General features: G+C 44.9%; 1 protein-coding gene and 1 non-coding gene across 2 annotated transcripts in view; both read right to left on the reverse strand.

The window, feature by feature from the left end:
- MAP1B (microtubule associated protein 1B) overlaps positions 1 to 7,428 on the reverse strand; it is a 93,896-nt gene extending 86,468 nt beyond the window's left edge. The window contains exon 1 of the mRNA XM_045847741.1: positions 7,170 to 7,428. Coding sequence (XP_045703697.1) covers positions 7,170 to 7,353 — 184 coding nt within the window. The 5' untranslated portion in view covers positions 7,354 to 7,428. The remainder of the gene's footprint in view (positions 1 to 7,169) is intronic.
- Positions 7,429 to 15,066: 7,638 nt separating this feature from the next.
- Positions 15,067 to 15,176, reverse strand: LOC123825078. Its single transcript, XR_006786844.1, has one exon. It is a non-coding gene; the product is annotated as a U6 spliceosomal RNA (small nuclear RNA).
- Between the last annotated feature and the right edge of the window lie 11,719 nt (positions 15,177 to 26,895).

Here is a 26,895-nt window from a genome sequence, read left to right on the forward strand (position 1 = left end):
TCCCACAGAAGTTCAGGCTTCCACTCACTAGGCTGGAAGCTGGGGCGAGAGGAACACCAGGGCAAGGACCCCATATACCCTGCCTCCCTACCTCCTCCACCCTGCCCCTCTGCCCTCTGCCCTCCCAGAGGAGAGGGCTGCAGTGGAACCCGGAGGACTTCACGGAAGGGAGATCTGGGGAGCCAGCCCAGGCAATCGGGCAACCACAAAACTTTGGAGTGTGGAGTATGTCTTTTTATATGTTTTTAAACACATGGCCACAGCAGAGCCAGTATATAGTGTCCATAACTGTCCCTTTGCATGGAGCATCCACAATGGCCAGGAACAAATCTCTGGAACAACAATCATTTATCACAAAGCTACTAAGGTTAGGGACTTGAACCTACAGGTATAGCTCAGCTGGTAAACTATCATTTTTGCTGGTCGTTAGTCCAAGCACAGACTTGGTAGCATGTACAACGGGGTGTTATTTCACACACCTCTAAAGCCTAAATGCATATCCAAGTTTACTTCCACTTCTCTCTTGTTCAGGCTTCCTATCTTGCAAAGAATTAAGGTAGATTAGATAGATAGATAGATAGAAAGAAAGAAAGACACATGTTACAAAAAGATTCTAGGAACTCAGTTGACTGTACATCAAAAACACCTTTTCAACCATGAAGGATATTTTCCAAGAGATGTATACCACTAAATGGAGGCAGAAACTTCTCCTGCAATCCATGGGAAGAATTCAGGTGTGAAAGAGTTAACATTCCTAAAGAGAGGCTAAATTATAAGGGAGAGTTTTATGGGTCTCCCTGGAAACATTAACAGTCTCAGTTTGCATTTGTGCTAATGGAGTATTTAAATTTTAACAAGAAAGGCATGTTGAGATTTTGTGGATCTTTCTAGTGCAGAAATGATAAATGGGATCTTTTTGTTTCACAGAAAGCTTGACAGGTTGAGAGGTCTGAATTCATTAGAATATTTTACCTCAACCTATATGCTCTATATTCCCATCCAGTGTGGAAAGTCGTGGCGCTCCTGTCTGCACTGCGTAATTAGGGCTGCTGGGTGGGTTCTCTGCACTCCAGGTCTGAGCTCCACTTTGTCTTCGGGCTTGTCAAGGTGGGTCAGTAAGTTAATAATGAGACGTGTGCATTTAAATTAAATTCATACCATTTTTCTGCCTTTGTTCCGAATAATGTTCAAATTGCCACATCATTTGAATGACTTTATCGAGGGTTATACATGGCCCTGCTCGTACGTTGTCGTTTGCCATTTTTCCCTCGCCTTCAATTAACCTGTCACGACATGTGCAGTTAAATGCTTGCTCTGTACCTCACAAACTCCTGGTTGTGTGATTTGTAATTTAGCAAAGGAGAAAGTATGAAATAGCAGAAAAAATACTGAGTAATTTTGAAATTACACTAGTAAACAGCTGATAAAAATATGTCTTGGTTTTATATACCCAATGAAACTAAAAAAATTAAAGTGCTCTTTTCAAGGAAGCAATTTTTAGCCAAATTATTTCTTAACAATGCATAATCACTACTACCACTTATAAAATAAAGGTTATAATGGACTTACTGGTTATTTTAGTTAGAAAAGAAATTTTTGGAACCAGGCCACTTTCTATACCAATTTTAGAAATAAAATACTTTGTAATTATTTTGTGCCTCCTACTGGGTAACATTAGTAAAGGGAAACAGTACTTCTCAATGAAGGGTGATGCTGCATTCAGCAGGTTTGTGTATCTCCCCTTTATGTCTAAGAGGAAGCCATCAGTGGGCACTCTAGAATTCTTAGGACAAAAACAAACAAACAAACAAAAAACCTTCTTTGCCCCTTCCCACATTCTCCCCTCTGAATTCATGGCTGGAGAGGGCAGTGGGGTGTTAGCTTTCAGAAAACAGGTCACTCTGAAGAGGCTTTCAGAAGCAGGTCATCCAGTCTTCAATAGGTTGTACAGAAGCCAGGGTAAATTCATGGTCCTTTTTCTGACTTACCCCTGCCCCCCAATAAACAGCAAGTTAAGCTCTTCCTCATGGCTTTGATTCTCCAGCACTCTATGAAGACTGTGCCTTTTACTGGCTTACCCAGGTGGGGGCAAAACAGAACAGCTCCACCAATTGGAGGAGATAAACCTCTACTTCTTGAACTTCTGGACCCAAAGGCCATCAGTCACCCCTGGGCAGCTGGCCTGCAGCCAGGCATCTTGAGAACCCTCCCACCCAATCTGGGGCTGTCCCCCAACCCCGGAAAGGAGTGCCCTTACTCTGTCAGCCCGTTTCCCAGCCAAGGAGACCAAGGATACCAAAAGGGTCTCTCCCCTCAGGTCTCTGACCCCAGGGGAGTAGTGCACAAAGGGGAGGCTAGAATGCACAGGAAGTTTTTGGTGGAAAAAGGAGAAAATGTAGTATATGTGTGTGGGGGGGGGGGGGTCACCACAGGAGAAGTCAAGATAAATGAATGAGGAGCTGGGGTGCCCAGCTTTACACAGGTGAGATCTGACCAAGTTTACCAATCATGCAAGCATTTTGCAGGATTATTTAATGAAACCAACAATTTTTTAAAAAAATCACCTTCCATTTAAAGGCTAAAATCTGTATTTCTAAAAGAGAAAGCAGACTGAAGAATGCAGAGCACACTGGCCATGGGTTTTCCATGTTGGCACGGCACGTGGCTTCTCTCTGGCAGCTCTTTGGGCCTTCGACAAGCTGCTCCCCGCCCCCCATGAGCTTCAGTTGCTCCCTCTGAGAAACTGGCTTTTTAATATTTTGTACAAGTGCCTAAATGATCATCCTATACCCATGAGGTTCTGTTTGTAAAACCACGTGAAAAAGTGATCTGAAGTCAAATTAGTATCATCAACTGAAGAAAGAATTAAAACAAAGGAACTGCTAAGTTCAAGGTTTTATTTCTCAGAGAAAAGTTTCCCTATGTTTTTTCCTTGACCTAACCTTCGATTTACATTCTTCCTTTTTTTTAAAGCCAACAACTTGGCATTCATAATATATATGCTATGTATAATGCTGACAATATCTTACATACACAGCTCATCATTTCAAATCATTGCTGATGAATAACTTAGGTCTTGGATAGCATTTCATATTAGAAACAAACAAAAGAAGAGATTTATAATAATTTCTTTATTGTAAAGCTTATTTTTAAAATAAGCATTTAGAGAAGATTAACAATGAATCATTAATTCAATGACCTTACATTTGGGGACTGGCTTATATTTCAGCATGGACCATAGGACCCTTAGATAATACTGATTAAGCAGTGCAAGCAGAAATCCATCTGCCTTTTGACTTGGTAAAGTATACGGATGACTACAAATTTAACTCTCTAACATTTATTTTAATCACCACCATGTGTTGATTTTTTTCCTGTTGAAATAAAAAGAAAACCAAAACCCAAACTTTCCTGGGTTCTTAATTCTCTTAGCCATCTTAGACTGCAAATATTCAATAAAGTGACCACAGAAAGTTACAATATATTCAGCTAAACTTACATCTAAAAATCCAGGGCAGTAGTTGTGATACACATGTATCTTTCTATGAACAAATCTTGCTGATTCCCAATGTTACCTAGAGGAAAGTTGTACTCTTTAACAGTAATTGAAAGCCTAACATGGACACTTAGTATCCCTTTAACACAATAAAATGAAGCAATGAAAATTCCCCTCACAAAGTTCTAGGACTCGGTTTGCAAGGCATGGGTCCATGTAGTCCACATCCTAAAACAAACTGGCGAGTGGGGGCTCTGCTCATAATGGGTGGCTGTGATGTCCACATTGGCGGGGGGGTATCAGGAAGGGGGCAAAGGAGGTTCCAAGGACCAGGAGTTGGTGGTAATGACACTGGTTTGGCATAAAGTCCTGCATAACTAACTAAATAAATCTACACCAGTCTGAGGAAAGACTCTTGTTTCAAACTTAAAAAGAAATGACTAAACCCTACATTTCGCTTTTTGAAGTTGAGGAAATGCACTCATTTTCTCTTGCTTGGTTTCAAGAAGCATTTCCAAAGCATCTATATTGGGATGTTTCAGGCTTGGTGATTTACTGCATTACCACCATCTTCCTACAGATTGATTTTCTAGGCTTCCTAAATAATTGGATGGCAAAAACCCAAGTCACCAGGGTCTCCAAACCCACAGAGCATCATCAGCTGAGGTAGGAGGGCAGGTTAGGAAGTAAGAGTAACAGATGCAGAACTGCTTTCCCGGCCTGCAGCACACAATCAGAGCCCGAGCCCCTGGAGCATCTCCATCTTGCTTCACTCAGTGTGGCCCACAGGCGCCAGCAGCCACAGCGGAGGTACCAGAGTGACCTCTGGAGGAGGCCCTGCTGGGACCTGAAGGCAGAGGCGGCAGCAGCGCGTCAGGAATGGGGAAACAGAGCCAGCCTGCCGTGTTGCTAAGTCATCGCACAGTCTGGAAAGCTGTGGGACCACTTAGCACTGGAAGGCTCTGCAGCTTTAGCTGCATCCGAGACCCCAGGACTCTAGAGAGCAATCTCCAGAGGAAAAGCAGCATCTGTTACTGAGTGTAAGGAAGTGGCTCTGTTCACTCACTTGGTTGATTCTTAATGGGATCGATACAGCCATTTCAGTTTCATGCAAAAACCTGATGCAAATTAGGGAATGAAAACTAGGAAGGCATGGTGATTAGAAAGGGAACGCGAGGGGGCTTCTGGGATTCCAGTAGTATCAGGGTCTAGTTCTGGGGAACATGGGTGTGTTCCTTTTGTGAAAATTTACTGAGTTCCTCATCTATGATTCTTGCCTTTTCCTCTCTATCTACTACTTTATTAAAATGCTTAAAAATTTAAAAAATGTCAGGAAGACAAATCTGAACTTTATCACTAAGTGCTAGCAATGTAAAAAAGAGTAAGGACAGAGAGCTCCTCACGCTAGTCCTTGAACGCATCTGTTTATCCTCAGACGGAAGCTTGAAGGAACCCCTTGAGGAATGGGGGTACTGGAAGCACGACCCGCAGGGTAACAAAGCAGGAAGATAATGACAGTGGGAAGGTGATTTCTGAACCACCTCGCAGCAAGGGGTGCAGCCCACAAGTAGATGACTGTACAAAGACAAGCTCTGAAAATTGCTGCTTGATATTAGCAGCAATATTGCTGCTCTGATATTAGCCTGCTCTGCACTAACATAACGACAGGGCCGACACACCAGTGATGCTGCAGGGGCGGTGTTTCTGTCACTTATAAGTGCTGTGACCTTGAGCTGGTCTCCTCATCTTTCCTGCCTCCCTAGGCCCTCATCTCTAAAATGGGGCTGAAAGCCCCTCTCATGGTACCACACCGTGGTGGTTATAAAAATGTTATAGATAGAAAAGCACCTCCTAATGTATTGTTATTCCCTGCCAATGGTGCTGACAAAAAAAAAAATAAAGCCAAAGTCATTGATTCATATCAAGCCACACCTAAAGTCAGTACTTGTGAAATTTTCCAAGGAGAATATGTGCAAATACAATAAATTAGGACAGATTAAGTTAAAGGCCTATAGTTTGAAAATAAGTGTTACTGAGATGCTCTAGTAAGGCATTTCACTATCGAAATCTTTTATTCTTGATTTTTCTCCTGAATAAAATAGTCTTCACACTGCCCACATTATTATTATTATTATTATTATTATTATTATTATTATTATTATTATTTAGCTTAGCTTAAAGGGGAAAATCTGTGCTTCAAAGTTAAACAAAAGAACCAGGTCTGCAACTCCAGTCCACACCCTGCAGCCTTTTGTTCTGGGGACAAGCTGCCGTTTGCGAATGCAGAGGCAAATGAGTGACAAGCGTTTACTTTCTCATCTAAAATAAGGTTTTCCTTTAGTCCTTTTTGGTGGGCGGGGGACGAGGGGGAAACGAAGGCTGCGTGAACGCCCTTTGTCCGCCTCGGGCCGCCGTAGAGACCGCACTGCGGACTGCACCACGCCCACCCGCGGGTGTCTCCTGGCAGAAAGGCTTCAGCACCACCCCAGGAGAGCCGCGGGCTGGGGCTGCAGGGGGACCTGGACACCTCTGTCGGGGGCGAGGGGTGGTCTGGGACAGCGAGGGTGAAGGGAAAGGCAGAGACCAGGGCTGTCCAAACGGTGACTTCGAGCGCAACGAAGCTGAGCTGAGGAAGAGGAGGGGGCACGCAGCACCCCCAAGCCCGAGGCCCAGGCGGGGTGCGCCCAGTGGGGGCGCCGCAGTGCGGAGGCAGGTGGAGGCACTGCCGCAGCCCTGGTGGGGCTGGGGCGGGTCGATCCTCTGACCCGAGGCTGCTCGGGCGCGACCCTCCCGGCCCCGCCCAGGGTCCCGGGCGAACCGCTATTCGGCCTCTGCAGAGCGCGCTCTCAGTGCGCGCACGGGCAGAGGCGCGGGCCCTGCCCATCCACCCTCTATCTGACCACCCGCCCCCCGCCCCCGGGAACCCATCACTCCCGAAGCTGAGACTTTTAAAAGAAGAAGCCCCACCCCACAACTTGGGGTCCCATTGTCCTTTCTCAAAGCTGTAACCAAGGTCCCAGGGGCGGTAGCGAGGCAGGCACGGTCCGGGAACCAAGTGCAGGCGGCTCTCCATCTGCGTCCCGGGGGAGGGGGGAGGGGGGTACGGGCGTGGCCCTAGGACTAGCCTAGTCATTCCCAGGAAAGAAAAGATCCGAAGGTTCAAACCAGGAAAGGCATTTCTCAAGGGCTGAAATGGCTGAGGTGGTGAGGATGATTCCCACGCGGGCCTTGGCACATGGTGCTTCAGCCTCGGGTCTGATGGGGAGGAGGGGTGTCTATTATTTCGTGGGGGTGAGGAGGGGGCTGAAAGCAGCGGCTGCATAAGACACCCCCTCCCTTTTTGCTTCCTGCGACTGCGGCTTTATTGTGGCTTCTACTCCTCTGACACCTGCATTTCATTCAGCGGGAGAGATTGGTGGCTAGCTCGGATCTGCAGAGCCAGCCTGGTGACAGATCCTTCAAGGTTAGGATAGACTCTCCTAATGCGGATCTCAGTCAAATTCCCATTTTTCTATGAAATCACCTCAGAAAACAGCCCATACCGTGTATGGGAGGTGGTGGGGAGGGGTGGGTGTGGGGCGAGCCTGCAGAAAAAGGTGGCTGTTGCGCCCTGGGTGGGGTCGCGTTGGTGCGTCTGCCGGAGTGCGTCCCCTGGGGGCGCAGGGCCTCTTACCGAGCTCGATGTTGCCTATGGCGCGTCGCAGGTGCTCCTCGGTCACTATCTCGCCGACGACCACCAGCAGGTAGAACTTGCTGTCGAGGAAGCGATGCGACAAGCTGGGCGAAGTTGACGCCGCTGGGTTGGCGATGCTGCCGGACAGCTCAGGCTCCGCGGCTTCCACGACCACGGTCGCCATCCTGCCGGCTCGCTAAGCCTCAGCGAGGTGTCCCGCTCCAGCCGCTCCTCTCTTCTGCCGCAGGAGAAAGGATTATCTCCGAAGGTGCTGTCTCTGCTCCGCCCCCTGCGTCCCCCCTCCTCCCGGCGCTGCGCGCCGCCTCCCCCTCCGCCCTCTCCTAGAGCGCGCGGAGGAGAGGAGTGGGGAGTGAGAACGGGCGGGGTGGTGCCGCTTTTATATGGAGACTAGGCAAGGAGCCGGGGAGGAGGAGGAAGAGGAGGAGGAAAGGACCACCCGGCACATCCTCACGCGGTGGCTGCCTCCTCTCTTCCAGCCGTTGGCCCAGGGCTGATGTCATCTGCAGCAAATCATCTCACTCGGGCCCGGAAGCTGGAGGGACGAGGTGTGCGGACAATGGTCAGGGCAGGGCCGACAGTCAAAGGGTTGGGGAACCCTGAGGCCGGGGCTGCAGTGGTGAAAACACTCCAGCCTACATCCTCACATACCCACTGACCGCTCCAGCCCCGACCCGGCTTGTGCAGGAGCACGGGATGGGTTTCCACTTGCAGAATGGGGATGTTTCCCTCGTCCGAGGGGCGCAAGTCAGGCCTCTGCCTTGTCGCCTGCGATGAAGCCAGGTTCTCAGGAGCTATGCCAGCCTAGCCGGCATCAAGTTCAGGGCAGCCCGCCCAGGAAGACAGAACCTGCTTTTACTTTGGCTTTGTGGAATTAAGAAGACATACAGTACTTAGCAATACTAATCAACTTCATTTAAAGAACACATTTAAAAAATGCAAAACCTAAACCTATTGTTTAGGCTTTGGACCCTACTCCACAAGACCCAGTGATGAAAAAGTACTGGCTTTGTAGTATTCATAGGAAATGAGAGGAATACAGATGCATTAGCCTACATGCGGATTTATTTTCTTAATAATATGCTGAAGAGACAGTATCAGACTTAGCAAAGAATAAAGAGAAGATACTGCCTCTACCCAGCAAGATTACAGTGACTGTCATGTACTTTTCAGTTCCTCAGGGAACACACAAGCAAAATTATTTCATGTGACAATGATGTCTTTTGAAATATATGAAGCATTGGGAATTTTTATTGCCTTTGTCTATGTTTGAAGAACTCATAAAAGTGTTTAAGGCAGCCCATCTACAACCATTTCTCACAAACATACTGAATATGGCTTCCGTCCCAGAAAAGGGATGGTGGTGGAAAGGCAGGAACAAAATGTGCAAACATGGCACCATCAGAAAGGACTGGTGGGGGGGTGGGGGGGGGTTGGTTAGAGGCTTAGGAAAGAGGAATGGAGGGAAATCAGAGCAGTTAATACAGTTTTAATACTGGAATGAAGGTTAGTCTTAAAAAATCACCTGGATATGCTAAGATTTCCAAAATAGGTTGTTGCCTTAGGTATTAACAGCCCTGGCTCATTGGTGATGTATTTTTAGCCCCTAGCTCTTCCCTGAAACCCTGGCATGGAAGACATATGGGCAGCCAAAGGCTGTGGCCCCATCCTGCATGCATGCGAGTCTGATCAGTGGGGAATAAAGATAACCATCTGGCCTGCAGCGCTCGGTATCGGGCCAGGCTCACTGGTGAGGTGCATTCACCAGTGAACAGTGACACGGAGTTTCCAAGGGAAGTAACAGATTCTGTCTTGGTCAAGAGAAGGCATTCGGTTGCTGTTAGAGAGATGGGGCCAGCACCAAAGTCCCCGCCTGGGGGAGAAGGTACGGTGAGGAACACTGGTTTCCGAAAGTCAGCCATCAGAGCCCAGTGTCGCCCAGTGATTATCCTCCATTTCTCTGGACCACCATCACTTTTATTTATTTTTAATTAAATATTTATTTATTTTCAGAGAGAAGGGAAGGGAGTGAGAGGGAGGGAGAGAAACATCAGTTTCCTCTCATGGTTGCTTCTGACACACTCCCCAACCAGCGGACCAGGCCTGCCACCCAGGCACATGCCCGACCTGGAATCGAGCCAGCAACCTTTCGCTTTGCAGGAGGACGCACCACCCAGTCAGGGCGCCATCACTTTTATTTATGTAACAGTTTCCTTTAGCTCTAGTTCTTTTACTTAATTTTATTTTTAAGTGACATTCTTTGTTACTGTATAAATGGAAACACCGATATCACTTGTAAATAGAAAGGATCCTTAAGATTGAGCACATCCTGCTATACACCACTGCTATTTGTGCCCGACTCGGACCCCAGGTGTACTCTCTAGGTTACAAATGGAGACCAGCAGTGGTTAGAGAGGTGTTAAGGACATACTAGCACCCAACTGATTTGTTCTCCAGGCCGTAAGGGAAGGTTGAATGAAAACGACCACAGAGCTCTCTTACTGGGTGGGGAAGTGCAATAAATGCCATGACCATGAACCACCTAACTCGTCACACACGTGTTGAAAAAAGAGGCATTACGGGAGAACACAAACTAGAGCCGCTGACTGCTACTGCACAGCCTTGTAACTCTGGACTGGCGACTTACCCTTCTTGACCTTCAGTCTCTTTATCTATGTGCTGGGAAGAATAATAACTTTGTAACTGTGTAAGAAGGGAGTAAATGACATACCGTGTTTTGCTGCATATAATGCGCACCTACATTTTTGACCCAAACTTTCAGGGAAAAAATCTTTGTTTTAATTTTTTAATTCATTCATTCATTCATTCGTTCATTCATTTATTTATATTTAGATACTTGTTTTTTATATTATAAAGGAATTTTCAAGTCCACTGAGATGCTTTTGCACTTTGTGTAACACGGGCTTTTCAGTGATCAGAAACAAGCAAAGCTGTTTTTTCTTAAGTACCTAGTCCTACTCATGCAATGTGCATCCTAATTTTTCCCTCAGAAATGTGGGCACAAAAGTGCACATTATACATGGCAAAATATGGTCATGAATATAAGTACTTTGTGCAGTGAGAGGAATAGAGTAAGCACTCAAAGCGGGGCTGAGGAGCAGACATATTTGTCCCAGTGTCCTAGCCGATGGATTAAAAGCAGTGTCACAACAGGTGCAGGTGACATCAAGTTGGGTTCAAATGCCAACACCTCTGAAACAAGAAGGGAATATTAAGTGATACTAAAAGCGAGAAAAGGAGTACTCCCATCCCAATCTGAGGAAGAAAAAATACAGTTCTAGGAGCAGGAAGGGGAAAACTAACAGAGTCGCGCAAAAGTAGGCTTACAGTTGCTCATGGGAAAAATAATACAGCAACTAATAACTAACAATGTGAGAATGAACTCTGTGTCTCTCATGCTCACAATTACACACTCACTTTGGCCTGCCCCGCATGCCTTGGTTTCCGCATCAGTGTGGAGGAGACAGGCGCCCACCTCACCGACAGGTGGACAGTGTACGCCTGTGCCGTGCTTAGCACAGCGCCTGGCATGTAATGAGCACTCACTGGAACTTAGTTGTTTTTGTTGCTGTTAATTATTACTTAGCATTTTACTATGGAAAGTTTCAGGCACACATAAAAGTAGAGAGAATGATAAAGTAGAAAGAATTATACTGTTCTCTCAGGCACCCATCATCCACCACCAAGTGATTCCTTACCATTTGCTTGTTGAAATCAACATTCAAATGAGGTCCATCTGTTTTAGATGATTAATATGTCTTAAATCTCTTTTAATCTATGGGTTCCATCTGATTTTTATTTTGCTTGCAACTTTTTTAAAAAGATTTTTTATTTATTTATTTTTAGAGAGGGGAAGGGAGGAAGAAAGAGAGAGAGAAACATCAATGTGTGGTTGCCTCTCACATGGCCCCCACTGGGGACGTGGCCCCCACTGGGGACATGGCCTGCAACCCAGGCATGTGCCCTGACTAGGAATCGAACCTGCAATGCTTTGGTTCGCAGCCTGCACTCAGTCCACTGAGCTATGCCAGCCAGGGCTTTGCTTGCAACTTTTTGATGAATAGTAAAAACATTTGTTCTTCAGAATTTCTCAAATTCTGAATTTTGCTCATTGTACCTTTGTTGTATTATATAACATGTTCTTCCATCTCCTGAATTTTCTGTGTAATGATAGTTGGATCTATAGTCTTGTTCAGATACAGGTTTGATTTTTTTCATTTTTGGTAAATTTGCTTCTTAGATGATATCATTTTCTTCCATCAGGAGGCACATGAAGACCCTGGTTGAACTCATTCTGAGCTCTTCTCAGCCATTGATGATCATTACCTAGATTTATTATTTAATTAAGGGTTGGAAAGTAATAATTTTCTAATTTTATTATTCTTCCTTCATCTGACACCTGAACATATCTGTTAGGAGAAATATCTCCCTGTCACTTGGTTAGCCTAAGGTATATAGTTTATGCACGAAAGAAAGAGTAAATACATGATTTTTTCTCCTTATTTACTAATTTTCAAAATAATGAATTAATTCCTTAATATCCTCTAAAGGTGATTACTATATTATATTATTAAAAATACAACAGGAAGTCATGTTCATGTTATTTTAATTTTTCTGTCTTTGGCCAGTGGTATCATCAGATGTTGCTGGCTCACCTTGTACACATCTGGCCTCAGAACCTGGAATTAGCCACTTCTCCAACCCTGGCTCCTGAAGTGGGACATGGTGTTTAGAGACCATAATCTGGATATCAGAAGTGATTTGTTACTCTCTTGGTCATTGTTTCTAGATATTTTCAGTGGACAGGAATAGGAAATAATTGTTTTTCAAGATGAAATACAATTATGAGTTCACTATTGCCGACACAGGATGAGGACTACAGGGGTTTTGCTTAACCTTTAAGCCTACAACAGTGTTTCCTTAGTCTCATGCCAAGATTTCCGGTTCTGCAAGACAACCACGGTGATAGAAGAGAAGAGCAGATAATTTCTTGTTTTCTGTATCCAACAATTATACACATATTGTACTTACAGGAGTCCCAGGTAAAAATACAACATTTTTACAAACAATAGAGTTACTAAAAGTAGTTTATGATTACTTTTGTTCCTCAAATGTATCACACCAGAGAACAAAATTCCCAGTTGCCAAAGACCAAAATGCTCACTTTAATTTTATCCCACAAGCCATGCATAAACATCTCAGAATAACAATAAAAATGCTACTGGTAGCAATAGGGTAACTGAAAGCAGTTTAGAAATTTTTTGCTGCAATTTTCTTTATCACATATATCCCAAGGGATGCAATTTTAGAGTCACTTCAATTAACTCCTTTTTTTATGATAATGCCACTAACTCAACACCTAATTAGGTTTATTTGTTTTGTTTCATTTTCAGTTTTTATGAATATTGATTTTTTATACTTAATTTTGCTTTGTAACTATGTAAACTATGTGGTTTCCCAGGCAAATCTACAAAATGATTGCATTCAAAGACCTTCAGTCTCTATCCCCTTCTCTTCCACCCTGTTCCCTGGCTGTTCCTATAAATAACTCTTCCCTCCCTCCTCGCCCTTGGCTTACTTCGCCTTCCATTTTAAAAATGTTTATCTTTTAGATAGCAGCAAATACACACAATTTTTCTACTTTGCTTTTTTGAGGTAACAAATATCCTGGAGATAACATCATAATTACATGAAGTTAATATTAATATTCTCCATTCATATTATCTCTATTTACTGCTATTTACTTCATCAGTCCATTGTTGATTGCAGTTATTGTTGAGTTATTCAGTTCAATTTTGATTATGAACTCGAAGTGGTTGTAGCCATTGTTTTCCCTGTACAGCAGCCCAAGCCCTCTGCTGGCATCAGCACGTCCGCACTCCATGCATGCTTCACTCGGTGCGTGGAGGGCGATCTTTTCTGGCCTGGTTATGTCCTCTCACCCCTATTTGATCCCTTCAGAGGCTTCCCATTGCTCTTAGGATGAAGATTAAACTCTTTAGGCCAGGGGTGTCAAACTTATTTTCACCGGGGGCCACATCAGCCTCACAGTTGCCTTCAAAGGGCCGAATGTCATTTTAGGACTGTATACATGTAACTACTTCTTAACAGTTACGGAAGAGCTCTGCACTGCCACCGGGTAGAAACAAGGTACCAGGCCAGATAAAACCAAGTGGAGGGCCGGATTTGGCCCCCAGGCCTTGTGTTTGCCACCTGTGCCTTAGGGTAACCTGCACGGTTCCACAAAGTCTGGCCCTGTTTGTCTCTCCAGCTCTATCTAGCGCTCCAGTCAATTTTACTTTGCAGCGTCAGCCACACTGACCTTCTGTCAGGCCGTGCTCTTCCCAATGCAAGACCTCTTCCCACTCTCATGCTTACTGGTTAGCCTCACCTGTTAATGACATCTGCTTGTCTGCAGAGAGCATCTCACCATTCTTCCTTAGGGGAAGCCCTCTCTGTCCTTCCTCACCATGTCAGTTAACCTCTTCAGATATTCAATTTTAGCCCCTTGTCCAGGTCTTATTTGTCGCACATTGGCATTGCTGCAATATTATATGTTACATGTAATCATTAAAATTTGCCTATCTTCCCTGGACTCTCTGCTCTGTGGAGGCAGGAACCACGTCTCTCCACCCACACTCATGCCCACTCACCAGCCCACCTGAGGATTCCCAAAGCACACAGCCTGTGCTCAATAAAAGCATGTCAATGGCTACATGAATGGCTTCTATAAGCCAGGTTGCTATGCTAGGTGCTTTATGTATAGGGCTTCACGGAGTTCCCTTAAACTTCCTAAGAAGTGGGTATTATTATCTTTTTTATGGCTTTAAGGTATCTTAAATTTTTGGTCTTGGTAATTTGTATTCTCTGTCTTGTAGTTGTTATTCAATCTTGTTTGGGCTTTACCAATTTTAATAATGTTTACCAAAAAGTACATTTGGCATTACTGATAGTTTTCTATTCTACATATATGTATGTATTTTTTATTGACTCTGTTCTTATACTACTTCATTCCTCTGATTTTTTTACATTCAATATTATTTGATATTAGTTTCAGGTGTCCGGCATAGTGGTTAGAGCACAGGTGGCAAACACAAGGCCCGCGGGCCAAATCCGGCCCAGCACCTTGTTTTATCCAGCCCGGCACCCTGTTTCTACCTGGGGGCAGCGCTGAGCTCTCACTTCACAGTTACGGAGTAGCTACCTTTACACAGTCCTAAAATTATACTTGACCCTTTGAAAGCAACCGCAAGGCTGATGTGGCCCCTGGTGAAAATGAGTTTCACACCCCTGGTCTAGAGTATTAGAGAAGATTTTAAAAGTGTAATCTATATGCTAGGTCATGGTGGGTGCATTAATTTTCTACAGGCATAAGATAAGTGGGTCTCACTCTCAGTAGTGGCTCTTTAGGTCAGTGGTATCCTTCATAGCCAGAGAAAAATGCTTCATTCTTACTTCTGTGTGTTCATTCTTTTTTAAAGTATATTTTATTGATTATGCTATTACAGTTGTCCCATTCTTTTTCCTATTCTGCCCCCTGCCTCACACCTCCCCCACTAGGATTCTGCCCCATTAGCTCATGTCCATGGGTCATACATGTAGGTTCTTTGGCTTCTCCATTTCCTATATTATTCTTAGCCTCCTCCTGTCTATTTTGTGTCTACCAATTATGTTTATATTTCCCTGTACCTTTTCCCCCCACTCTCTCCCCTCCCCCTCCCTGCTGACAACCTCCATGTGATCTCCATTTCTGTGATTCTGTTCCTGTTCTAGTTGTTTGCTTAGTGTATGTGTGTGTGTGTGTGTGTGTGTTTTGGATTCAGTTGTTGATAGTTGAGTTTGTTGTCATTTTACTGTTAAAAACATGGAATGCTTCACAAATTTGCGTATCATCCTTGCTCAGGGGCCATGTTAATCTTTTCCGTATCGTCCCAGTTTTTAGTGTATGTTCTGCCAAATGAAGCAAACACTGTTTAATCATTCCTGATTCAGAAAGTGCCTCTTCTCTTCTTTTGTTGGAACATGGGAGAAAATATCACACCAGGCAGCCATTCGGCTGAGATCAGATTTTGTCTAGCTGTGTGAGCTGGGTCCATCCATCACCACCTTCCAACAGCAGCCAAACAAACAAAACCTTATAAATGTGTAGAGCAGAAAACCAGAGTTGCTCCTTCCCCACCCCTAATTCTACTCCTCTTTCTAGAGGTAACTACTATTATATTCTGTGTGTGTACTCTGTGTATATATACACAGCTATACCCTGCATTTATGCGTATAGCTTCCCCCTATACACAGAGTAGTTTACATTCTGTACTTCAGTGGCATTTTCCCTTTATCTTTTCTGCAAATATGTAGAAATCTACCATAGCTTTTAGACTACTGCCCAATATACCATAGAATGAATTTACCATAGTTCTTGTATCTTTTTCTCATTGGTGATCCCTTAAAAGGTCTTTTCTCCCCATTATAAATAATGTTGCAATGATCATGCTTGTAAGTGCTAAGTGTGTCTGTGTGCATGTATGTATCTCTGAGGACAGGTGACCAGCAGCTGGTAGATAGATGGAAGGTGATACATAATTTTAACACTTACTGACTCCTGCCGAATTACCGTACAAAGATAATTTAACAATTTATGTTCCCGCTACATTATTTCCTATTTCCCCACACCATAGTATAAATCTTTGTAACTTTTGCTCATCAAACAGAGAAACATATTTGTTATTTAAAATTGAGCACTTTTACTTGCTTTTATTTCTTTTTTAACTAACAGCATTTTTTTCTTAACATAATCTTCTTTTTCTATTGGACTTGGTGTTATGTGTGTTGGTTCCAGGAGCTCCTCTCTTTCTCTGTCTCTCAGGAATACAACTCTGTGTACAGGTTTATGGTGGACACATATTTCCACCTCTCCTGGTTAAATTCCTAGGAGTGGAACTAATGGGTCGTATAGTAACTCTATGTTTACCTTTTTTGAGAAACTGCCATAGATCTATTCATATAATCTGGATAGTAAGCCTTTGTTATCAGTATATGGTGCTCCATTGTTTAGTTTGTGTCCATTCATGATGTCTTTGACCATCTAGAACATTAAATAAGTATCTTATAAGGTTAAATCAATCTTCTTAATTTATAAATTTTGGGGGGTTGTCTTGCTTAGGAAGGATCTCTTACCCAAAACCTTAAAACTATTCTAACAATTTTACAATTTTGTTCAAGTGAGAGAGTATTTAATTAAGAAGATCAATAAAGGTTCATACAGGAAGAAATATTTGAAATTTTCCTGGAAAAACTTTTTTTTCAGTAAGCAGAGGTGGAGAAAGGGCAATCTACTCAAAGAGAACAGCTTAAGCAAAAACACCAGAAGGACTACACTGTTTGTTCTTGAAAGCAGCTAGTAGCTTACTTCTCCCGTCTTTGAAACACAAAGACGGTCCGTGAACATGCTGGTCTGTGCCTTGGTTTTGTCGCCTAAGATACCTTAGAAACGTTTCCATGCTGTCATAGAGAGCATCTCCCTTCCTCTTGACCTAGGGATTGAGTCCCATTGTGGGCAAATATAATAACTTCTCCGTCTGCTATTTTTCTCATTGCTCTATGGACGATCACTTTCAATCTTTTGATCGTATAAACAATGCCACAGAAAATAAGGTTCTATATATGTCATTTCCTGTGGGGTGGAAACCAGCCATAGGATGAATTCCTAGCACAATTACTGAGTCAAAGAATATGCATGTTTGTAGTTTTGATAGAGGTTGAAAGTTTACCCCCTGCAGGTCTTGTGTACCCATGGGTACTTCTACCAGCAGCAGATGACAAGACTTCTGACTCCTCACAATACAAATGTTTTCAAACTTCATGAGTTTTGATTTTGAGTTTTGATTTTTTAATTTTAGCTGCATTTCCCTTACTATAAATAAGTGAGGCTGGCCAGCTCATCTACATTTCTTTTTCTGTCAACTTTTTATATTTTTTGCCTATTTTCCCATTGGGGAGCTAGTGGTTATCTTTAATTGATTTGAAAGTATCCTTTATACATTGAAACTTAGCCTTCTTCTGTGATATGACTTATAAATATTTTTTTCTCAGTGGGCACATGTTTTTCCACTTTATGAACTAGATTTTTCTCTGAGAGATACTTTTTTTCATGTAGTTAAATTTAACTATTGTTTCATTTGTGGTTTATGGATCCTGTATTATATTTAGAAAGGTCTTTGTCATCCTGAGATTATATAAGAAAAATTCTCCCAGAGTGTATCTGGTACTTTTAAGCTTCATGTTTCATATTTCAGATTTATCCAAAGGATGACTATTAGATATGGATCCACTTATTTTTTCCATTCCACAGCTCTCTGCTGATGGATTTTGCAGAATTTTTTAATGACTTGGTAACTTATCTCTCTCCCCTGTTGATTTTGTAATGTGTCCGAGCAGAAGCTTTGATTTCATGTGTGCATTCCCTTACCAACTCTGCCCTTAAATCCACTTCAACTTCAGCCCCAAACTTTATCCAGGGTCCACAAAATTAAACAATTCTCACTTTTGCATTTCCTGACAGCTGGGGAAGTAAGATTCCACCTGAGTTGAGGCAAGGGATCCCCAGGGAGTGGCTGAAAATGAGCCTGGGGCGTTTTCAACCAGTGCTTTTTTATTAAGCTCAGGCTCTCACCAAGTACAAGTTCCAAGTGAGTCATGCCGACACAGGTAGAGGATGGTGTCCTGAGGGGAAGAGAACCATAGTGGGAACAGCCGAACATGCTTGGATCTGGGGTGTCTCGGCCGGCACTGCAGGTGAGCAGCCCCTGCCACAGCAAACAGCAAAGCAAATAACAAGCCTGCTCTGGCAAGGCGGGAAGCAACTGGCGTAAATGAAGGCTGCCTTCCCAGGCCACCGACAGCCCCTGGGGACAGTATTTTCTGAATGGGCAACCATTGTGCAGTCCAGCCAGCTCACAGGAAGGGGAGCCAACCCTCAATAGTGGAGGTGCTCTGGGCTGAGGGCGAGGGGTCCCAGGTCAGGACTCTGGAGCAGACATCTGGAGGGCTGGCACCAGCCCCAGGAGAAGTGGCTCACGGGTCCTCTGTTGAGCACTAGCGGTAACAGCTGAGCACCTGCAGCCTGCCACACTCTTCTAGGTCCCAGGAGGGCACAGGGAGTTGGTTCCTGGCTCAAGTTAGTCAGGAGGGTAACATATGCACACGCAAATATGGTGCAAGGTGGCAGAAAGGAATGGCCTAGAGGGTTAGCGTTGCTCAAAGGGGTGTGGAAGGAGAAGCAGGTGCATCCAGCCTGGAAGACCAGGAACACCCACACAGAGGGAGGAGGTGACAAGGAAGCCTCCAGCAGCCTGTGAGCGTGCTCAGCACTGGGTGAGGGGAGGACCTGCAGGCCGTTTCATGAGGCCATTAGGAAGAAAGCAGGTGGAGTGATGGGGTAGACGCAGTGATGGCCCTGACTTCAGTCACACCTGACCCCTGAGGTCTGTGAGTATGCTACCTTTCCTGGCAAAGGGGACGTTGCACGTGGGATTAAGTCACGGATTCTGAGATGGGGAGATTACCTGAATGGGCCCAAGATAATCACAAGGGTCCTTTTACGAGGGACACAGGAGTGTCTGAATTAGAGGAGATGTGATGATGAAAGAGAAATGTGATGACAGGAGAGGAAGAGAGAGACGGAGAGAGACTGAAATTTGGAGGTTCACTGCTCGCTCTGAAGACGGAGGAAGAGGACCCCCAGCCAAGAAATGGGAGTGGTGGCTAGAAACTGGAAAAGGCAAAGAAGTGGATTCCGCCCCACCCCTGGCCCTGGACCCTCCAGAAAGAATCAAACCCTGCTGACACCTCGATTTTAGGACTTCTGGCCCCTGGAACTGTAAACTAATACATTTGTGTTGTTTTAAGCCATCAAATTTATGGTGATCTTTTAACACTTTGGAAGATACTATTTCTCGGGTAATTCCTCCGGGGAAGTTGCCATATAGCCTGGCATTTTGGGTGGCTGTGCCCAATCCCGCCCCCCATTCCGGGCTGGGCTATGGGGAGAACTGGGCTGGGACAGACGGAGGGTCTGAGGGTCGGGACTGCTGGTGAAGCTGCCCGACTCCACTCGGCACTTCTCACCTGCGTGCTTCTCACAGAGCACCGCCAGGGTACGTGGTATTCCCCCTCTCGTGGCTGGGGCTGGGCAAGAACTTCTGAAAGCCACTGGGATTTAAAATAGTAATACAGTCAGAGTCACCCGTTATAAAACTGGGGCCATGGTCAGCAAGTATTTGATTTCTCATTTGATGGTATTTCAAGTTCTGCCATTTCTGGAAGGAGCTTGGTTCTCTTTAGAATTCTACAGTTGCTTATGGATTAGTTACATCAGCGATAGATTCTTTTTGTGTGTACATGTGAGCATGTCTACAAGGTGGTAGGAGAAAGGAAAATCATATACAGAGGAGAAGAAAGGTTTCCAAGCTGCAATACCAGCGCACGAAGAGATGACTGTGTATTTGGTCACCTGTGCACTTGCTCTGTTGGCACATCCTGAAGGAGCACCTGCCGTGTACCAGCTGCTGTTGCAGTTCCTGGTGCTGCCATGATGAGAAAAACTCTGTCCCTACCCTCAAAGAGCATACTTTTCAGAGGAGAGAAGTGCAGATAGGGAAAACCAGAGAAAGTGGAAAATGGCATTTTAAACATTCTTTGGACAAGAATAAAAGAAGGTTCACTGGACAAAATGCAACGGAAAGGATCATGAAGTGACACAGTCCCACGTGGCCTGAGGTGGCATCTTGAATGCCCTTGAACCACCGTTCCTCCACCCATGCCAGGGAGTGAGGAGCTGGCCACCAGTGGCCATGGCGTCAGAAAGCCTGAACTGGCACTAAAGAGTGTTCAGCATCTGCCGGAACTGAGGGAGCGTGGGATGAAGACCAGGCTCACAACAGTGTCCGTGTGACCGGGCGTCTATACTACCCTCCCAGTTCGCCCTAACCCTAACCCTAACCTTAACCCTTCAGAAACATTGTGTCTCTGAATCCTCATGCTTCCATTTTCCAGAAAACAAACCAGCAGGGGAAGGTTGTGACAACTGCCCCTAACAGATATTATGACAGCCTTGAGGAAACATGACTAAATTGCCATTTCTCATCCTTCTAAACCATATGCCTTCCTGTGGTAAATATAAAAATCGACTGCCTTGTAAACACTGGCAACTTCAAAATACATTAATCATCAGGATTTAAAACAAACCAAAGCAAAGGGAAACTGTAAAAGCAGGTCCGGACTGGCACTGGAAAGGCGTCTTACTTTCATCGTGACAGCAGCGTGACGCCGCAGCGCGCAGTGTGCCATGTGGGGAGGGTGCTGCTTGGGTTGCTTGAACATGAAGGCCACTGTCCTTACCCTTGAGACACCTACACGCCCCCCCACTCCAATCCACCACTGTCCTCACTGCCGCCCCAGGGGGTAGGGGGTGGCGATGATCCCAGGAAGTGGTTACTGACAGCGAGGAAGTACTGAATTTGTGTACCTGACTTCTCATCCTGAATAATAATGATTAAATATTCAATCAACATATCTGATGGAAAAAAGTCATGCTACCCAAACATAAAGGATAGGAAACGAGTGTAAGGGCAGCAAGAGGAGCCACCTCTGGAGTATTAACTGTGCACCCCTGGCTTTTCTAGGGCACTCTCGGTGCTCTCAGAGCTTCCCAGAGAACATGTCTTTTTATAGACACTGAGTAAATTTTTTAAAACTTTTCTTGAAGTTGGGGTTTCCTGTTCTTTGCTCTTTTCTGTCCGTCCTACCTCCCCCCACTCACTGTGAGACAGTGAAAACTCCAGAGCACGTACTGCCGGCAATTCTGAGTCTTGAATGGAAGTCGGCATTTTCTGCCCTTTTACCTGCATCCCAGCTCTTCCCAGTGACACTGCTCATGTGCAGGGCCCTACTCTCCCTGAATCAGGCTATGGGATCGGCAGGGGTGCCAGTTCCATCAAGAGCCTGTCAGGGGGCAGCTGCCCCAGGAAGGCTGGGCTGCCTGCCTCAGCCCGCACTGATGCCTTTCTCCCGGGCACCGATCAGGCCCCAGCCTCTCTCCTTCTGCAGCCTCTCGTGCCCACGGGGAGTCCCTGATGTCCTTTCGAATCTCTTTCTCGCCAGCCTTGAGCCCTAAGCACATTTTCTGAAATGACCTCCTTTCTCAACATTCTGCTGTGATTCTGAAGTTAGCCTGAGTCCCCTCCCCTCTGAATATCCCTTTGCCCTGTGCCCCGGGAGCTAAGCCAGCTGGCCAAGCCAATGCTTGGACTGCACTGCTGATTCCCGATCCCCCGCCCTCAGGACTTTTGCCTCTGTTCATGTTTTTATCCTTATTTTATTTGACTTCTGATAAAACTTTCCCTGACCTCACCCTTACCCACTCTCCCTCAACTTTGGGAGGGAATTAATTTTATTTCATAATGTCTTTCAAATACAGTTACAATCTAATCACAGAAAAATTTGCATCATTAATAGAGTGAACAGCAAGGTAAATGTTGCCAGAAGTGTCTCTGTTATCCCAGGGTAGGAAATGTAGTCTTTGGAAGGGAGTAACCAACCTCTGCAGCTGATTGGTCGCAAACAGAGGCTCTGAGTTCGTTCTGATTCTTGGACTCAGCAGCAGACATGGCCATGGGCCAGTTGCTAAACCCCTCTGTGCCTTATTTTTCTTATCTCCAAAGTGGGGTGACAGTGGTACTTATTTCACACATGCACTGAATGACATTGAAAAACAACTAAGGCACATAGCACAGTTGATGTCAATCACAGTTGCAGGAGATGCCTAGAACGTCTCTTCTGTTAGCTCAGCATCTTCCTTCCGCAAGCCTTGGGCAGTAGGGGCTGGCTTCCCTTAACCTCATTTTTCCCTGGACTGGATCCAGTACCTGATGTGACTAAGTCCCCACTACGCTTTGATGATGGGGTCATCGTGGAAGTGTGCATGCGGCTTTAGAGTCTCCCTGTCACCCAGCCTGTACTTGGAGGTTGTTTCTAGATTGCATAACCCAGCCAGCTGCAGGGAGAGGAAGTGAAGTCCACTTTTCCAAGCCTCTGTGTTGGTCACAGTTCAGCAGAGCCTGACCAATTTGATCAATTTCAAGCCACTTAGGTTTCTTATGGATTCTATATTTGGATCTTTCATTACACTCTGCATACTGTGGTCAGCACGGATTTTCTCCCCAAAATAACCGTGACTTACCCGTGTTCCATTTTTCCACATCCCCATTTTCGACCTTCAGCGTTGTTTGTTTTCACTTTCTCGGCGTGCTAAGTAGCACAGGAATTCAGTCCAAAGGATCTGCTATTTTTCAGGGACAGTCTGCACCCCAAAGAAAAGCAAAAAGTATCTTTTGCCTCTAGGGTTTATTTATACTCTAAATAGAACTCCATTTTTAGAAAATGTCTTCTGCTTGAACCTAAGTGTTCTGTCTAAAATAACCTTACCTATTGCTGATTTTCCTAGGCTCCTGAAAAGCTATTTAAAAGCCTGTCCGCCCCTGTTAGTGTACAAGCTTCAGGAGGCCCAAGCAGAATGAGGGAGCGTCTGAGAACCAGATCTGCCTAATTCAGTGTGTCTCCCAGGTACCTGAGTACCTGCCTCCGAGGAGGCTCTCAAATGTTTGTTGAATAGATGTGTGCAATGTTAAAGATTGATCTTTCTATTTTAAAAAATACCCTCTGCTTGAGTATTTTTATTACTTAGTCCTCTGACAACCCTGCGAACTAAGTGAAGAGGAAGTTTTTTTAGATGAATCCGGCGGGGCCAGAGACAGTCAATGCTTCCGTGGGGAGCTTCATGCTTGTTCGATTTCTTGATTTCTAGATGCATTTTCACTGGTGAAATTATTCAGTGCAGAAATGTTAGAAGCTATAAATATTCAAGTCCAGAGGAATTAAAAATCTCACACTGAGTAAGTAAAGCCCCCACTGGAAAGCTGATAGATTCCTTAGGAAAAAATTAGAAGATGCAAGAAAAGATGATTAAATCTGAGCTAATAATATGTTGGACATTTTTATAGAAACAGTCTGTGTGCACGGCGAAGGAGTTCACCAATTTTATTAACCTTATTATTCAGTGTGTTGAGTTTACAAAAATGTAGAATGCTGATAACAGTAATTAAGCAGGGAAGCGTGGCAGAGCAGAGTGTGTAGGTAAGCCGGGCGGCATCAGGCTGAGTGGGTTCAGCCACCTGGCGGGGCCGGTTTCCCGGGAGGGAAGGAGGGAAGGAAGTGGAACAGAGGGGGATGATTTGATTTGCTTCCAGCCATGGAGTTATCTCTTTTCATGTATCTTGTCTCCAACCTACAGCCTTAATGACTGCTTAGTTTTAATTACATTGAAAGACATCCTGGACTGGCCATTTCCTTGGGCTCAGTAATTGACCAAGTGGACTAGAGTGTGGCTGTGCGGTGGGTTTCCCAGGACACTCATCTTCTGTTTCACTCTCGACAGAGGACCCCTGGGCTCCCTCCACCAGAAAGCAAAACAGACCAGAGTGGTGAGAATGTAGGAGAACCCACCCTGGGGTCTGATTTCATTCCTTCCTGTTGTGTTCCCTAAAGTGTATTTTACAGAACACTTACCCCAAAAGGTTCTCCATGAAAGGAAGTCTTCAGAGAGCCAATGATCTGTGCTGAGAAATAGACCAGTGCACAGGGTAATAAAAAACCTTGGAGGAAATACAAAGTGGGGGTTTGGAGATGTGAGAAGGCACGCACTATTTGGAGTCTAAGAAAAGGCAGCATTGAGAAAAGCTTTGAAAGGTGCACGTTTTCAAACGATTGAGATGGGACATGTAGGGAGGGAGTTGAAGGCACAGGGACACTTGGAAGCAAGTAGCCACACGTAGAGGCCAATGTAGACGTCATGCGGGGGACAGTGCACGAGGGCCGCAGACGGGGATGCTGCAGCCCCAGCACAGCAATGCTTGCGTGCCAGATTGAGACAGTTGGCTGGATTCTGTGGTTACTGGTCAGCCACTGAAGGCTTTTGAGTAGGGGAGTGATTTAATGGGAGCCCTGCTCTGGAAGGATGGGAAGCTATGACAGCTATGATGAGGATATGTCAGAACAGATAAAGGGGGAGAAGGATGCCAGATAAACTTTTATTTGAGTAGAAGTCAAAGGGAAGGGTAATGAGTCCCTAAGTAGAGGGCACTAATAACCCATTGGTGGCTCCCCGGGCCCAAGGCTCCCCATGGTTTGCCTGCTACCTGTCTCTCTGTCTCTCCAGCCAAATATCTCACTATCCTTTTGTCTCGTATAAGTTTACACTCCTTGAACATGTTAGGCCCTCTCTCACCTCCAAACCTTTGCATTCTCTGACCCCCTCCCCTAAAATAATGATGAAGATGATGATGAGCGTGATAGCTGGCACTTACACAGTGCTTCCTATGTGCCTGTCACTGTTCCAAGTGGTTTCTTTTCCAGAGAAATCTTCATGTTTGGGATGGTGCTGTGCCTTCTTTCACCTTCCAGTGAGGGGCTGGTGCCGAAATTGAGATGGCAAGGATGGGGTTTCTAGCCATGCTAATATTTTTGAGGGGTACAGCTTATTGTAACTGAAGTTTATTAGAAAGTTAAAAGACTGCTATTCTGTTTTTTTGGGTGTATGTTTCTGTGTCTGTCTATTTTTAGAAAAAGTACAATACTAAAAATGACCAGGAAATGATGTCACCGTGTTGTGAAAATCCTAAATGCCTTGTCTTTAGCTACTTTGTTCACCTTCATCTGTATCTGCAGCATATAGAACAGTGCCTGGCTCATAGTGAGAGCATGTGCATCTGTTGAATGCTTGAAAAGCTGAATGAGTGAGGGAATTAATAAATTAATGAAATTTCTGTAGAGTTACACTGTGGCTCCCGAGTCAGCTCCTACCCTTTAGGCCTGCCTCTTTTTCTTTCCTCCTCAACCCCACCAAGACCACAGCTCCCCACTCACAATGTCGTCTTTTGTCCTGTGGTCTTCTCTGAGGGTCACAGAGAATACGGCAGGATGAGGGTAGTGACCTCAGGACAGCATCACCGTTGGCACCTCCTCCCTGTGCCTGGACCTCCTCGCCCAGGATGTGGTGGGACAGGTGAAACACCCCAGAGGACGGACCCTGACAGAGAGGGTGTGGGGCAGTGGGAAAGAGCAGTGCTTGACACGACGTCACCAGCTCTTGCTGTGGAAGGCAATCCTAAGAGTCTAATTCTAAGATGCTCTAATGGAGACTTGAATGAGGGGATGCAGCATCTGCTGTCCTGGGTTTTGGGGACAGAGGCCTGAAGGCCACTCTCTTCTTTGTAACCAGCCCAGAGTTTCAGATGTCAAGTGTTTTACCAGGGGATGGCGAGAGACAGGTCAGCAAAGACACTTGGAGTTGAAGTGTGTGGCTGTGGAAGAGTGTGACCGCGGGGGCGAGGGGACGAGAGGGGCTTAGAGATGGAACCAAGGCATGTGGGGGAGAGAAGCTCTCAACTCTTGTTCACCTTCCTGCCAAGATCTGCCAAACGGTGGGCACACATCCTTCCGTGAACAGGAGAATTTTAACTCAGAGGGAGCCTGTTTCACTATATATTTCTATTTTACTCCCCCAAATTAGAGTTATGATTATAGGGAATCTGAAAGGACAGTTTTATTTCCAGTGCTGGATGGGGAGAAATATGATAATGACTGGAAGTAAAAGATGGGAAAAGGTTAGTGAATTCAAAGGAGTATTTCTTACATGGGAATAAAAAATGTAAGTTTTGACATGGCACTAATTTACTTGGTCACTTTAGTAAAATGGAAAATAGTAAATAACCACATTCAGAGAAAACCAGCTTTAATATTTTTTATATATATCCTCACTAACTTGTGTGTTACAGCATGTTGCATACATATTTGTTATGCTATTTTTTAATAGAATTTTCCATTTGGAAAATAGAATCATGTTTATATGCTATAGTAGATATAGATTTTGTGGATCTGAAGCTTATAAAATTTGGAGGTTTTCTTTAATAAAATGTTTCAAAATTCTGAATATAAACATATGTACAGGGCCTTGAAAGAGGCCAAATGAGTGAAGAGTTCCAAAGTTTAAGCTTCCTTATCATCTCAATAAGTTCCCCTCTGTATGCCCTGGTTTGATTTCTTCCCCCTCACCTGACAATACCTGGCCAACATCCATAAACTACTTTCTCACGTCCCCAGCGAGGCCACAAGGAATAGCTCAGTTCAGTAAGCACACACTGAACACCTAGTGTGTGGGGCTGCAGTGCAAGGAAGCTGGGTGCCTGGCCTCAGCTCCTCTCTGTGAAGGAACCACGGCAGACAGGCAATGCGGCCTCTCGGCTGGTGTCTCCCGATGGCCTGCACACAATCTAAAAGCAAGTCCTGTGAGGGCCACTGCACTGCATGTTCTCACTCAGAACCCAACCTAACAGCTCATCCTGATCATTTATTTCCAGGTGAGCCCTCCACACTGTACACAGAATGTGGCCCACCTGCTGCCACTTCCCACAGCCGCATTGTCTTTTCCCCGCTGTAGCACAGGTTCCGAGAGCCTTTGTTCTCATGATATGGCTGATGGAGCATGGTCCTAGGGTCTATCAAAAATAGATGTTATTATAATAGTCAGTGACATAAATAATATAGTTTTGAAAAGGGAGCAAATGGATTTGAAAGC

The sequence above is a fragment of the Phyllostomus hastatus genome, unplaced genomic scaffold (assembly GCF_019186645.2).
Source record: "Phyllostomus hastatus isolate PE091 unplaced genomic scaffold, TTU_PhHast_1.1 phas_contig_58, whole genome shotgun sequence".
Classification (NCBI taxonomy): domain Eukaryota; kingdom Metazoa; phylum Chordata; class Mammalia; order Chiroptera; family Phyllostomidae; genus Phyllostomus; species Phyllostomus hastatus.